Here is a 15,878-nt window from a genome sequence, read left to right as displayed (position 1 = left end):
AATTCATTTTTACAGTTTCTCACAGAGTTTCAAATTTGTCTGAGCATAGCCTTCTCAAAATATAACCAAATTAACAAAACCTTTAGTTTAAAAATGTTGGGTTAACAGCTTTTCATCAGTTGTCAAGGGCCATGCACTTTACAGATAGGATACCATATGTTGCAATTCGAGCTTTAACAGCTGCATGGCTGTTAGCAGCAGAGAGGTGAACCTAAGTTCGATTTTTTTTTGTGTTCACTGGAATTGACACATGGGAGTTATAAGTACCCAACTGGCAACATTTGCCATCCACATAGACATTATAGAGTAGTCCAGAAGAAAAGGCCATCAAGGTCATTGTGAGGAGTAAGATGATACAGCACTGGGTATGGACTTGCTTCTGCACTTCTTGTGCTGAGCAGAGTAGTACACTGCTCCAACTAACAGGCAGGCCTCACTAGGTTTTCCCTCTCCATTGGTGAACGCCGTCTGTCCCACGTCTCATTTTTAAAATTCACTCTGAGATGGCAAGAGAAGATGACAGCTGTGTATGCTTCCAACATTTGGTAACAGCAGCAGTCAATCTGTGGTCATGCAAACACTCCTGAAATTCCAAATGTGCCTGTAGGCCCAACATGGTTAGGGACCCCTCCTCTACACCGTGACAAATGTAGCTTGGTTTTTAAATTGTAAGACATTCTGGTGGGTGGGTGTAAGGAAAAACTGAGTGCACTAAGGTGAACAGAGGGAGGGAGGGAAAGAGAAGCCCAACTGTCGCTGATTTTCCAGCATTTTGAACCAAACTCTTCACAATTTGCATTTTTCTGGTTACACCTAATTTGAGTTCTCAAAAATAATGCTTTTGGAGGCCTTTAGGAGAATTTTATTGAGTGGTTCTTACAAAGATCATTGCAATATGAAAGTCATTTGTTGATAGAAATATCAAGCTGTTTTGTCAAACACATTGAAGTAACCCAAAAATATATTTCAGAGCTCACAGAGCTTAAAAAAGAGCAGATTATATGCAACCAGACAAAATATATTCCTGCATTTCCTACTTCAACTTTCAAACTTAGGTACATTCCCTGCAATCAATGGAACTTTAATCTGGAAATGCAGAGATAGCTTTGTTTGGAATTCTAAACACACCTTACACCTTATTTACAAGAAACTTTTACAGAGACAATCAAAAGTTACCATCTAGAAATAAAATCTTCTATAATCCTCCCAAATTTGCCAGCTGGTCAACATTAAGTGAGCAGAACAGCTGGCCAAAGAAATCACTCAGTAGCCTCTCAAATTTTTGATCCATACAAAACACACTAAATATGTCCAGTTAAATCTGATATTAACCTTTAGCAGAGCATCTACATTTAGGTGAATGTAAAATGTAATACCTGCATTAAAAGAAAAGGCTTGTGAAACATTAAAATTTATGTCCTGTCCACCTTTTACAGAAAAATCTTTTCTATGAGCTACATCTGTTCCTACAGATCACTTTAGCCAAATGTTCTAAATGTACAAGAATTACAAGGCAGAACAAGTAGTCAGCTTTGTATACAGTGGGAATGCTAATCAAGAGAATGAACACACAGCATTCCTGCTTACTCTATTTTTTGTTTTTCGTTTAAAAGTAACAGGAAATGTACACAAAAGGACTTTACAGCCTTTCCTTTTGTCTTCTTCTAATTAAAAAGGTAACTCAAGTCTTCCTTCAAAAATAGCTATGTACAAAACTGACTAAATCCATCTTCATCGCCGAGCAGGAACCAAGAGCTGGGTTGCATTCATAGAATCAGGGAAAAGGTTGTGGTATGTTGGAAGTGGTACGTACGCTGCTGTGATCATTTTACCTAAAAGAAACGAGAGAGGAAAAAAGTGCTTAAAATTCTTGTTTACTTTTTAAACAAGAATAGACAAAATGAGAAAGGTGCAACGCCTATGAAGTTCATTACAAGACTATTGTAATCCTCCAAGGACTATTGTTTTAGTAAACTTCTATCCTCACAATGCATCTGCAATGCTCAGGGAGGTTTTCAACAACAAAAAGAAGAAAAAACCATAAAAAATCATCTGTCCAACAAGAGCAATACTTTCCAGAATTAGAACTTGTTAACCAGTCCAATGAAAAAAAATTAAGGTTACAGTAAGTTTACAGTAAAATATCACTGAGTAAAGCAGGGGTTTTCAACCAGTGTGCCATGGTTAGGTGCTGCAGGGAAAGGTGCCTTCTTACACTGCCTCACGGGCCTGGGAAGCACCCCCTGGCCAGCCCCAGAAAAACTGGGGAGCTTGTAGTCGGGTCTGCTGCAGCTTACAGCTGTGCAAGCCTTTTGAGAGGCAGAGACACAAAAAGGCATCAGAAGGGGGAGGGAAAGAACGTCAAGACGTGTTGCCCATGGCACCCCTGACCATCATTCAAGGCACCCCAAGACACTCTGGTTGAAAACCACTGCTGTAACATACAAAGATCTGTCTGGCAAAGAAGGATGTGGCATCAAAGGCTACATTAAACTTAAATGGAACTGTTGATCCTCTTGTAATATAATTGTTGGGAAAGTATCCTGGGTAAGGGATGTCAAACTGAAAGCAGGTGGAAGGGTTATGTATCTCACCCAGCAACTGCCCAAGTGCTGCTACACAAATAACCCTCTTTCCAAAAATGTCAATCCCATCTGAGTTCAATTGCAAATCATCAGTCTAGACAATTAAAAGTCTTAGAAGTTATTTAAGCAGCTCAAATCAACATGTGTTCTAAGGGTACTGGCTTACTGAAGATAAATTTGCAGGGAGTATGGTAAAAATGCTGTGGTTCTCAGTGGAAGCCTGCAAATTGATACCACTTTCCCCAAGTACTTGTGATTACCTAGTTTTTTAGGTGGTGTTCTAAAAAACAACTCCCCTCACTGTTTACTTCTCAAAGTCCCAGCTGCTTATCTATACCTATTACCTATGTTAGACAGCAACAAGGCATACATTATCTGAGGGTAACAGGGCGGTATATAAATTCTAATTCTAATAATAATAATAATAGTAGTAGTAGTAGTAAACAACTTTAGTTCACATACCTGCAAACCACCTTCCATGTAATGCATTGACAGCTGCAATTGCTGCAGCTATTGAAGGGCATTTGACATACACGTTACCCTGAAATACAAACAATGTTTACTGCATTTAACAGATCAACTTGCAGATCAACAGAAATCAACAATTCAAGTTGTTGGAACAAAACTACAGATGAAATGTGAATAAATATTTTAATCCATCAAATGAATTTAATATACTTATATCCTGCCTTTTCTGCACCAAGTTAATTCAAGGCAGCTTATGCTAAAGTACATCATGCAAGAAATCAAAAAAAGAAAAAGTACCGTATTTTTTGCACCATAACACTCACTTTTTTCCTCCTAGAAAGTAAGAGGAAATGTCTGTGCGTGTTATGGAGGAAATGCCTACTGGTGGCATGCCTACGGATTTTCCTCCTCCAAAAACTATGTGCGTGTTATGGTCGGGTGCGTGTTATAGAGCGAAAAATACGGTAATTTTAATCTGAATGTTTAACCTGAAACGAAAGTCTGATGGTAGCATTTTGTACCAACTGAAGTTTCCAAAAGCTTTTCAAGGGCAATGCCACAAAAAGCACGAGATAATTAAGGCTTGAAAGACTGTGGCATGGTCCAGTTTCATCAGGAAGGGTTGTATCTGGCCTATCAGTCAAAGGTGAGCACAACCTGTGCATCTGAAAGCAGAACTAGATTAAGGAGCACTCCTACATGATCTTGTAGGGCAGAGATGAGATATCTGTCGCCTTTCAATTGTTTCTAGACTACAATTCCCATCATCTCTGACCACTAGCCATGTTGGCTGAGGCAGGTTGGGAGTTCAACAACATCTGGAGTATTACAGGTTCCCCATCAAAGTTTTAGGTGCATGCAAATCTCATTTAGGTTTCAGAGTGTCATCTTATTTCCTTTAACTGAGATGGTCTATGGCAGAGCTTTCCAAACTGTGTGTCATGACACGTTAGTGTGTCAGCTGTGGTGTGGTGTGTCACGTGAACACTCCCCACATTCCTCCCAGGATTGGAAAGGGATTAGTCCAACCTCCGGTTTGCTAGTAAAACTGAATTACTGTGTCCATGCAGTACTTACTGGACCTATATTCTTTGCAGCTAGTAATTCAGGATTCATAAGCATGTATTTTAATCTTGCAATGATGTACATAGTAATTGAATCAATGTCTGTATAGACATTTGTTCACTGACAACTGAGTAACAGAGTTTTCTGGCATCACACAGAGAATACTTTAGTTTGGTCTGTTTGTAGAACATAAAATTCTCCCAAGTACTTGACCATACTATCAGTAGTATAGCCACATCTCACATCTTGTAGAAGTATAGGAACAGATAGAAGTTACCACCTTTGGGTACTGATTTAATCAACATACCTGAGCTGAATTTTTGTCTACATAAATATGGACAACGCCTCCATGTTTGTTACACTCCTCAATCACATCATCCTTAATTTCTGTATCCCAGCCAGCGTCTTCTTCACTGAAGAGTAAGACAATAATTAATTAATTATTCTTATGTATACTGAAAATAGAGTAATAAAACAGATTTTACAATAAAAGAAAGAGATTAACTTACGTTTGAGGATTGAACATATTGGAGAGCTGGAAGCACTGTGTTGCAAGTGGTTGTACAGAAGCAGCTGCAGCCAACACTGGAGAGGAAAGTGTAGAGTAAGTTTCTCCTTATTTTAAGAAGCACAAAATTCAGGGTGGGATACACCTAAAAGCCCTGTGCATAACAGACTTTCTTCTTTTCTTTCCCTCCCCCGCAATTGGCTGCGAGAGGCATGCCAGCGGAGGCAGATTGGTCCCTCTGGCAAGCTGATACACTTGCACAGGCAGAACGTTTGTAATATCACAATGCCGAATTCCACCCTCAGAATACAACTAAGACTTTAAAAGTATCAAGGCAAACTCTACTGAAAATTTATCATAATACAATGTTACAAAATAGAAAACCAAGGTTTACAAAATATGATTCTGTTGCAAGAATACAGTTCCTAATAAGCAGTCTTTCACATTCAAATTGGGCAAGGAGGTCAGGAGATATATTTGTCATTCAATTTGTTGAGCACTGTGCTAACAAGTAAACTGACTGCATTATGTCCCTGTCAAGAAACACTAAGTAATTTGAACAGCTATCTGAATTCACAGGTTGTATTAAACTAAGTCCTACTTAGAGCAGAGGTGCCAAAGTTAATGAACCTAATTTAAACATGCCTTATTAACTTCAATAGGCCTACTCCCGGCCCCATTTTTGAGGACAAGATACTGTCTGAAACATATAGGGAGGAATTCAGCATTGTGCTAATCAGATTGCTCTGTTGGAACTTGTTTATTTCTTCCTTCATCTTGCACCAGACAAATAAGCTTGCATAAATGTCCTTAGATCAAAAGAGCCAATGCTTTACAAAATCTAGATCCAACTCAGAAATGGCTCTGGAGCAAGTAAAGTACAACTGAGTGGACTGCCTGAGAACAGAGATATAAGACTACACCCAAAATCCCAATAGTGTATGTATAGGTTTTTGAGTGTCAGCACATCCACACCAGAATTGTTGAAAAATGAAATTATTTTAGAAGAGGAATTGGAAAATAGAAATGATCCAGTGCTTTATTATTTACTTTAACAAAAGGCAACAGCTCAAATTTCATCTTCATACTGGATCCACTAATATCACCTTATCTTAACTAGGTGAGCATCCATTTCTCCTTGCTACCAAGTTTCACAGCCAAGCATGATAGGCTGAAAGCAGTGGAAGTTTTCACTTGGACCAGGAAAGAAACAGGAGAAATTTATGCTGTATCTTTTCTTATCCAAACTGTAGGGAACTGTCTAAAGCTTCTGAGAGTTCCTCTCACAAGTAGTAAGGAGCACTTATCCTTACTCTCAGGGAGGTGGAATTGTAAATGCCTGTCTTTCTAGCCATGTACAACTCTATTCAAAATCAGTCTCACCTTCACTCTGCTGTGAAAGTCGTGTCTGTAAATCTAAAGAAAAATATTGCAGAGAACATTTCAATATAATATTTGGAATACAAATTTCTCACACACACCCCTTAATGCCCTAAAGAGTACCACCCATTCCTCTATGAAAATTTGTCACTGTGTATGCATAAGCTAGCAGACAAGAAGCAATAAAAGAAAGAGGTCATGTGAAAATTTCACAAGCAATTCAAGACTGGTTATGCGAAGTGAGTCCTGTATATCAGAGTCAGCCAGTCATCTGAGCCATCATACTATCAGAGGCTGGACACCGAAGCAGTATCAGCAAGCCAAGCAGGAGCAGTTTTAATCTTAATCACAGGACAAATGTGAGATACAGCAACGTAAGGCAGAAAGCTGTACATGCAACCACTACATAAAGGTCTTGACAACCACATAACTAACATCCATAAAAGTGATGGGATAATAATATGTGTAGATTTTAATACAATATGCTGCTCTACTGAAAGCTCATGGTGCAAGTCAGAAATCAGCAATCATTCATTGATTTAAAGCATCACTAGCTTAGTCAAGTGAGCTCCCTGTTGTGACTGGCGGTGATTCAATACAGAACAGAGTTGGGGTATCGTGTCTTGGGCCCCAGTCTTTGTGCTATGGTGTGCTGAAGAGCAGAATCTAGTTGCCAATACATCCATATGAAGCCACTGGGAACAGTCATGAGGAGTTTGGGGGCCAAGTATCATCAGTATGCTGATGACATGCAGCTCTATTCTCCACAATATCTGAATCAGGAGAAGTTAAACATGGACCACTGGGCAAAGTAGGAAACTGGATGAGGAGCCTAAGAAGCCACTGTGGAAGAATAGTTCCCATGACTGGAGAATTGGCCTCCTGCCTATTCTGGACACGATTATACTCTCTCATAAAGAACAGGTTCATAATTCAGGGGTTCTCTGTCACTTTAGACTCAGGTAGACTCGGTGACTAGGAGTACCTTTTACAAGCTATGGTTATCAACTATGGCTCTTCTTGGACAGGGATAACCTGATCACTAGTAACCTCAATACTCATTACCACAATGTGCTCTATGTGGGGCTATCCTTGGGCAGGGTATGTATAAACAAAATAACTAGTTTAGTCTAGAAGCTCCAGCAGGTGCTAAATCCTGTGGCTAGAATGCTAGTAGGGACAGATTATCATCAGCACATAAATCTGGCACTTCAGCGCTCGCACTGGCTGTCCATGTTACTGGGTCAAGTTCAAGGTTCTTGTATAATTTACAAAGCCCTTAACATTCTGAGCCCAGGATACCTTATAAATCTTCAGAGTAATCCGTTTTAGTGGTCCCCTGTGGCTCAGATATGCAGTCCATATCCCCCGGGAGCTGCACATTCAGTATAGTGGGCCTGATTCTGTAGAACTCCCTCACAACTGATATTATACAGGGCCCTCGGGTAGTTGAACTTCAGGTGCCTGAAAACCTTTCTATATCAGCAGGCAGTTAAATACTGTTTTTATGATTAATTTTATTTCCTGCATAAAATTTTATTCACTGTTACTTTTGTAATCTGGTTGTACCCCGCTTAGCAATTTCTGTGACTAAGTGGTATATAATTGAAATAAAGGAAATAAAGTGATACAGAAAATTGCTGTGATTGTGCAAATCAGCTAACATATCATAATCAACAGGTAAGTTATCTTTCTTAAGAATAACTTCCAGATTACAGTATTTAGAAAAAACATTTTTACCTGCTACAGCGCTAAATGCTAATGATCCACTCATCTGCAGAGCTTGCTGTGCAGCTGGAGGAATTTGTAAGCCAGTACCTGGAATAGAAAGCCATTAATCTATTTTGTGCTAGAGGCTCTACATTTAACTAGGATACTAAAATTATGAAAAATTGTTTTGTGCTACAAGTACAAACCAGAATGAGCCCAATCAAAGTTACTAACTTTACAGTTATCCCCTCCCACTTCCACATGGTTTGGGAAGACTTCTGCTGTGTTTAATTTCCAGACAGCACAGTTTAATAACAAACTCTGATTAGTTAAAGCCAGTGGCATTACCCATGGTTTAAAGTTTACTAACTTTGAAGCTTACAAGTTTTAAACCTTGATTCTGATTAGCACCTCACGACAAGCTAGGATTCACAAAACTCAAAGCAAATGCAGCAGGCATTTATTTCCCAGCTGCACAGAAGGAGGCAAGAAAAATAGGAAGGGCAGCTTTAGGTTTGTTCACCTCATGCCCATAGTACTAAATCATGGTTTTAGCACTGTATGCAAACCAGGTTAAAATTTTGGGAATCAATGTAGCCAAACTAGAAGGTCTACAACATGGAGATGACTACGTCCCACTTACCTAGAAAAACTTGGCAGTGAGCTTTCCTTTAGACTGAAATCATATAGTAGTATGTAGTGTTATGCTAAAAAATGTTAGAAGAAAATACGTACTATGCTTTTTACAAATATACTTACCCTCAGCAAGTCTTGCCATCAACTGAAGACGGCCAGTTGTTCCCAAGTCAATTCCAGTCCTTTCCAGTTCATCACTGTCCAAAAATGAGCTAGCACTGGATGCATCTGTACGTTCAGTTACATGACCTACTTTCATTGGCCTGCCAGCTAGTTCAAACCCATTTAGTTGTTCCAAGGCCTTTTTAGCACACTCAGAGTCTGAAAACTAAACAAATTAATCTATGGTCATTTACAATACAGTTGTTAGCAGACTTTTATTTCAGCGTTTATTTTTTTTTTAAATGAAACTATTAAGTTTCAGTCATCAAGCTAATACTAGAACCCTTCAAATAACTGGCTTAGTGTGAAAGAAGCCACAATGTATTTGATTTTTTTGCTATAAAACCCATAGGTACAGACATGGGAGCCCAAACTAACTACCAGGCAATGCAAACCATGGCATACTTCCACCTGGTTTAAGGGGTTGTAGAGTTAATCAACTTGACGTTTGCATTTAGTAATTTTATGTAACTTGAGAAGTTGCACACTTGTCTATGGACAATTTTGCCTTCATCCTTTCATTTTCAATTTGCTTTTATCAACACAGCAACATACAGTTGTACCTTGGAAGTCGAACGGAATCGGAAACCAAAGCTGCAGAAGCCCCGTTGGGCATTCGGGTTCCAAAGAATGTTTGCAAACCGGAACACTCACTTCCGGGTTTGCAGCATTCGGGAGCCAAAACGTCCGAGTACCAAGGCATTCAGGATCCAAGATATGACTGTACTCTACTGAATGCCATTATCTGGTAGTGAAGCAGCCACCTTCATTTAGCACACTCCAACTTGAAGTCCAGTACAATAGCAGTGGTTGCTCATGTTTAATAAAAACTGGAATTATTCTAACATTGTGAGCATGCCCAAAACATGGGGCTTAGTACCTAACTTTCAGAATTATTCATGTTTATGACTTAAAATATCTTCAACTTCTTTCAGGGCACATTATAAAAGGTGTGGTACATATTGTAATTTTACACATGTAAACTAAAACTAAGTTAAGGATCACAAGTCTAAAAAAATCAGAACATCTTAAGATCTAAGAATTTTTACTTGGAAACAATATATTCAATTGACATCAGTAGAACCTGTTTGCCACAACAAACTTTATAAACTTACAGTAATAAATCCATATCCTTTGGAACGTCCAGTTTCACTGTCCATCATCAGCTGAATGCTTTCAATCTGCAAAGACCAGTACCAATTAGTATATAAGACCTACTGTCATCAATTTTTATTTTATAGAACAGGATGTAGAAGAAATCAAAGTCTGTTTGTCCAGGACCATAATGCAAATTGGAATATGCACAGAATGTTCTAATAGCTCCCCTGGATGTTTGAAATCCTCAAGGTTTGATGTTATCACAGTGTTGTTGAAAGCACAAACCAGAATAATATTGCAGTTAGACAGACGAAATATTACTTTAATTTTTACAATCTGCTATGAAAGCAGTCTACGCAACATGGCATCCACTACTATAGAAGTGCAACTGTAAGTTACTCAAATCAAGACTGGTCTTTAGGATCAAATGAATAAATGTACCGTATTTTTCGCCCTATAGGACGCACCGGCCCATAGGACGCACCTAGTTTTTTTGGGGGGGGGGGAATCAAGGGGGAAAAATTTATTCCCCCCCCAGGTTTGCGCAGCCATCCCCAAGCTAGAAGAAGGAGATGGAGCGCTCCGTCTCCCTCTTCTGCCTTCAGGGACAGCCTCTCTAGCCTCTGTGGGGCAGTGGCTTGCCTCGCTGTCCCCCGAGCTTGTGGGGCTGGCGATGGGGAGAAGCAAGCTTGCTCCCCCCCCCCGCCAGCCTCCAGACCAGGTCCGGGAATAGCGGGGTGGCGGCGCTGCGCCTCCCTGCTGTCCCCCGTGCTTGTGGGGCTGGCGGGGGGGGGGAGAGAAGCAAGCTTGCTTCTCCCCATCGCCAGCCTCCAGATCAGGTCGGGGAATAGCGGGGTGGCGGCGCTCCGCCTCCCCGCTATCCCCCAAGCTTGTGGGGCAGGCGGGGGAGAGAAGCAAGCTTGCTTCTCCCCCCCCCCCCGCCAGCCTCCAGACCAGGTCGGGGAATAGCGGGGTGGCGGCGCTGTGCCTCCCCGCTGTCCCCCGAGCTTGCAGGCTGCAGGCTGCTGCCCGCAAGCCTTGCGAGCCCGCGGGACCTCCCGCCCGGCTTGCAAGGCTTGCGGATAGCTTCCTAAAGCCTGGAGAGCGAGAGGGGTCTGTGCGCACTGACCCCTCTTGCTCTCCAGGCTTCAGCGAAAGCCTACATTCGCCCCACAGGACGCACACACGTTTCCCCTTCATTTTTGGAGGGGGAAAAGTGCGTCCTATACAGCGAAAAATACGGTAGTTTTTATTTCTACTTGAGCTAACATTTTTTAAAATCAGAGAAAGGAAGTTAGCCAATTAAACCTTTCAGGAATTCATAATTCTGTCACTACTACTAGGTGCAGTTGTCCCCAATGAACTAAAAAACTTACCCGCCCAAAAGGTTCAAAGATTCCACGAAGCATATCTTCAGTTATATTGAAGTGTAATGATCCCACATACAGTCTCATGGGACCTGCGCTTCCTTTTTGTAGGTTATTAGCCATTGCTGCTGCTCTGTTTTTCTCTGCCTAGAAAGGTATCCCAAATAGAAACAATACACATTACTAAAGTTTAACAGTTAACTGTCCTACATATAACTGTGGAATGCTTCAGACTGTATTCAAAAACCGGGTGGGTGGGAGGGAGAGGGAGGGAGAGAAGTACATTACAGAATAGGTCAAGTTCAAAAATTGTATTCTTACATTAAGCAAAAAACAAAGCATGCATATTAGCAGAAGCCCACCAACTCACTGTATGTTTAGTGCACTCAAAAATAAATACTAAAAAAAAGGGGGGGACTTCCAATGATTCAAGATTAGGAGTCTGCTGTCATCACCAGTGTTTTTAGTGCAAAACAAGTTTTAACTAAGCATTCACCATCTTAAAAATGCAACTGTTGATAAATTAGGAGTGATTTCCACCTTTTGGTCTACTATTAAGCACTGTTTATCGTAAGTAACTAGGCACAAGCGTTAAGAAATATACTACTATTACTATCAACAATAATATTCAAGTAGATGGCATTTAAATTTGCAAATAGGCATGCTAGTTTATCCTAATAAACTTTTTAATCTGCCATCTCTGTCTCTTAGCTGTTGTCAATCATTGTTTGGTCAAACTACTTTTGAAAAGTCCCCTAATCTTCAACAGCACTTTGAGGTGGCACAGGTTGACAAACTCAAACAACTGAAGTAAAAAATATACTGGACATATTCAAGCTCCTTGTATAACCCTAAATGACACTTCAGATCTATCCAGAGTTGAGAATGGAATGTAAGGACTCGATCACAAGTGACTCATAGAATTGTAGAGTTGCAAGGGACCCGGAGGGTCATCTACTCCAACCCCCTGCAATGCAAGAATAAAGTGTACATGAAGTAAGATTTACTGATCATAACAGAGCTAGAACAGAAATTAGTATCAACTTACTTGAGATGCTTGTACAATAATTGGTACCCCCAAAACTCGTTGTCCTGTTAATCCAATTGCCAAAGGTACAGAACTAACATCAACAAATTCCACATAAGCAATTCCCTTGGAACGTCTGGAGTTTCTGTCTGAAATCATGCGTACATCACGGACCTAGAAAGATGGGAACAGTTAAAGCTTGTTTTACCTATTTGAAAAGTTTAATCTGCATAGTCTTCAGTTTCCCCAGATTCCTGACTTAAGTATATCCAAGTAAGCAAATGTAATTTTGCAGTGTGCAGACAAGGTCTGGCTCATAGGTAATATTAAGCCACTGTTTAGCACTATGTGGACAATCCTCAAGGAACATGAGCAAAGCACCAGTGTCGCACATTCCTCTCCCCTTCACCCAGAGCAGGACTTACAGAGTTTAATTACATGTTGAAAGCATCTTAGCATTATGTTTGAACAAGGGATCCATTTCATAACAAGCCAACTTAAAACCACATATTATTAAGCTAGTTCATTAAGTAAAATAAATATACAAAGACGAGCCATGACTACTCACACAGGACTATTCACATTTTGCCTACCGAGTGCCTTCAAATTAAAAATTATGTTTAAAACAAAATTTAATCATTTTTCAATCCTCTCTCATGCCTGCAGATAAACTTGTGAAAACATACAAGCAGTGCCATTTTTCAGTATTCAAGGAATGGTGCTTCAGTGCCCTAACACAGCTACCCTACTCTCCCTCAAAGACTTTCAATTGTTCCTTCAAATAATTAGCCAAGTATTTTCCAAATTTTGCTACGTTACCATCTTATTTTGAAAGCAAGACACAAAACGGGGACATAGTTCTAGGCTAGGCATGTCCAACACATCAATCGTGATCGACTTGTGGATCGCTGACTGATTTTCGTTGATCACAGGCTGAGAAAGAAAAGCTTTTCTCTGCAGCCTGCGACGCAGCAGGAGCCGCTGCTGCCACCAGTCTCATGCAAGCCCAAGCACCTCCTCCTCCTCCTCCAACCGAGGAAGCTAACTCACCATCCTTGCCTGACACCCGCTCTGCACTGTGCTCGGTGTGTGTGTGTTAAGAGCGCAAGGGGGGGTGGAGGAGGACGTGGTGCCCTGAGGGAGGGCTGGTGTGTATGGGGGGGGGGTGTTCCCACAGGGTACTAACTTAGGGATGGGGGCGATAACATGATTGGACTCGAAACGAAAAGCTGAAGGAGAAAGACTGAGGTGGAGGGAAAGAGTGAGGATGCCGGGGGGGGCAGGGAAGGAGAATTGCAGAGCAAGGAAGAAGCAACTCGGAAGAGTTAACAGAGAGAGAGAAGCTGGCTTCTCAGATCTGTGCAAACTAATATAAAAATATAGTTTGACTTTTCTCATTTGCTTAGTTACTTGTTCATCTAGTAACTATTTGGATCTGTCATGATGATATCCAAACATAACTACTGTATCTGTGAAAGAAAGATCCCTTTATCACTCTCTCTATCTTAAATGACTTTGGAGGGTAGTAGATCACTGCCAATTTTTGATACTTGTTGGTAGATTGCAACCTACTTGAGTTTGTACGTGCCTGTTCTAGACAATCTGGTGTAGTAACAACTGTGAAACTTTCAGAGTCAAAAGTGTCAGCATCTTACACCATCAGAAAAGCAAGCAAATCATGGATGGATCCTGAGATTCTGTTTTTGCCAAATCCCCTCTCCTCACACCCCTGAAGGTCTACTCCAGAGGGGAAGAGAGGGAAATCAACAAAACTGCCTTTCCCCCTAACGTTAGACGGAGGCTCCACAGAATGGCACCTTAGGATCCAATCACATTGTTTTGCCAACATGAACAAGTTACTTATTTCTCCTATTTCCAAAGAATTGCCAAAATAATGGAACAGGACAATCCTACTGTAACTTGGTTTTGTCTATGTCAGACATGTCCAACCAGTCAACCGCAATCGACCAATAGATCGCAGGAGTGATCCTGGTTGATCGTGGGATTAAATAAAGTGGGCAAGGAATGTCACCGCCCCTTCCCCTGCCTCCTGCCATAGCTGCAGGGAAGGCTGGGCGGCAAGCACAAGGAATGTTGCCCAGCCCAACCTTCCCGCCAGCAGCAGGACCCAGTGCCGGGGGGAGGGACATTCCTTGCCTGCTCACTTGCCACCCAGCCCGGTTGCAGTGGCGGCCCCAGCGCTGGGTCCCTCCCCCGCTGGGAAGGCAGGGTTGGGCAATATTCCTTGCACTTGCTGCCTGGCCTTCAGTGCTGCAGCAGTGGCCCTGGCGCTGGGTCCCTCCACCGCCGCCGGGCAGGCCAGGCTGGGCAGCAAGTGCAAGGAATGTCACCCAGCCTAGCCGTCACTGCTGCAGTGGTGGCCCTGGCACTGGGTCCTCCTGCTGCCGCAGGGAAGACCAGGCCAGGCGGAAAGAACAAGGAATGTCGCCTGGCCCGGTCTTCCCGGAAGTGGGGGTAAAAGGGGGGGGCAGGCACAATCGGGATCCACGTCAGCTATGCGGCTACCTTTGATGGGGGGAGAGAAAGGGCTGTGGTGGGGGGAGAGCTGGTTAAGTGGAGGGAAAGGGAGATGGGCTGGCTGGGGGTGGGAAGAGAAGCCAACTGGCTCCTCAGAGAGAGAACTTTTGCCTCCCTTTACTTCCCACCCCTACTTAAACTCCCCCCTCCTGCATCCACTTAGCTACCTCCTTCCACACACGCACCCCACACATGCACCTCATCCCTCCAAAGACAATGGGTAGATCACGGCCTGCATTTTAAACTGGGAGTAGATTGCAGTCTCTTGTGAGTTGGTCATGCCTGGTCTGTTATTTTAGCTAGCAAGTCCTCATGTGGAATCTTTAGATTTAGGCTAAAAATTCAGCAGCTCAATCTTGCAAATCATCCCAAATACTCCACCATATCTTAAATGGAATTTAATATACAGAAAGTTTGAAAAAGATCTGCTCAGTTATTCTGCTTTAAAAATATTAAGATGACACCGGAAGAAATTTGAGTTATTGACGCCTCACCTTTCCTACAGTAGAGAAAAACTCTTCCAAATCTCTTGGCCTAATTCTTGCAGCAAGCTGCATACAGAATACTGTTCGAGCATCTCTCTCCTCTGGAGTTAGATTATCAATTGGTTCTCTGAAAATAATAGATAAACCATGGTCAGCAATTTTCAATTTTAAAAGAAGATAATTTGAACAAATTTGTTCTGATATTCATTAAATCCATTTACATTCAGACACAGATGGAGGTTTAACATTCAAATAGCACATGCTTCAAGTAAGGCAGACAGGTACCCCTGTTTTTCAACTGCACCAGATATCCACAGTCCCCTTTAATGAGATGTGTCAATGTCTCAATATCTCAGAATTCATTATTTATAGTGCAAAAAAAGGTATTGCCCTCAGAAAAGGGCTCTTTCCTGTGTAATGTATATTCCTACCCCAATATACAAGAATGTGTAACGTAGATGAAAAAGACAAAATAGGGTTGGGAGAAGGTGCTCGGGGTTAACAAAGGATGTTTTAGAGGTCTTGCACCCCGATTCTACAAGTATGCCTGGAAAAATCTGTTAATTTAATGGACATACTTCTAAGTACGTACACCTTACCTAATCCCAGCATTAGAAAGGAAATGCTTTTAACCTCAACGTACTTTAATAGTTGTGTATGTCTGAAATGAAAGAACGTATTCAGCCATTTTACAAATTTATGTCTTTCGATATTCTATCCATACAAAGGCAGTAATCAGTATAGCACTGGGCAGCAAGAGAAATGCAATGATGCATAGAAAAAATGAAGGCATATCACTGTATTTATCAAGCTTAAGCAGAATAGCACTTTTTACACACAAAAATGCAT

At 41.4% G+C, this 15,878-nt stretch overlaps 1 protein-coding gene across 21 annotated transcripts in view; it reads right to left on the bottom strand.

Moving 5' to 3' along the window:
- Positions 1-846: 846 nt before the first annotated feature.
- RBM39 (RNA binding motif protein 39) overlaps positions 847-15,878 on the bottom strand; it is a 35,922-nt gene continuing 20,890 nt past the window's right edge. For 20 of the 21 annotated variants that reach the window (XM_083508396.1, XM_083508400.1, XM_083508407.1 and 17 more), the window contains 11 exons: positions 15,039-15,156; positions 12,028-12,180; positions 10,989-11,126; positions 9,630-9,695; positions 8,476-8,680; positions 7,747-7,824; positions 6,010-6,042; positions 4,628-4,703; positions 4,426-4,531; positions 3,048-3,126; positions 847-1,832 (listed from right to left, as the gene is read on the bottom strand). In XM_083508396.1, coding sequence (XP_083364522.1) covers positions 1,732-1,832; positions 3,048-3,126; positions 4,426-4,531; positions 4,628-4,703; positions 6,010-6,042; positions 7,747-7,824; positions 8,476-8,680; positions 9,630-9,695; positions 10,989-11,126; positions 12,028-12,180; positions 15,039-15,156 — 1,153 coding nt within the window. In that variant the 3' untranslated portion in view covers positions 847-1,731. Of the gene's footprint in view, positions 1,833-3,047; positions 3,127-4,425; positions 4,532-4,627; positions 4,704-6,009; positions 6,043-7,746; positions 7,825-8,475; positions 8,681-9,629; positions 9,696-10,988; positions 11,127-12,027; positions 12,181-15,038; positions 15,157-15,628; positions 15,654-15,878 lie in introns of those variants that run through there. The other variant, XM_083508409.1, reaches the window with a different exon arrangement.

The sequence above is a fragment of the Podarcis liolepis genome (genome assembly GCF_965112155.1).
Source record: "Podarcis liolepis genome assembly, chromosome: 6".
Taxonomy (NCBI): Eukaryota; Metazoa; Chordata; class Lepidosauria; order Squamata; family Lacertidae; genus Podarcis; species Podarcis liolepis.
This window is presented reverse-complemented; position numbering and strand designations above follow the sequence as displayed.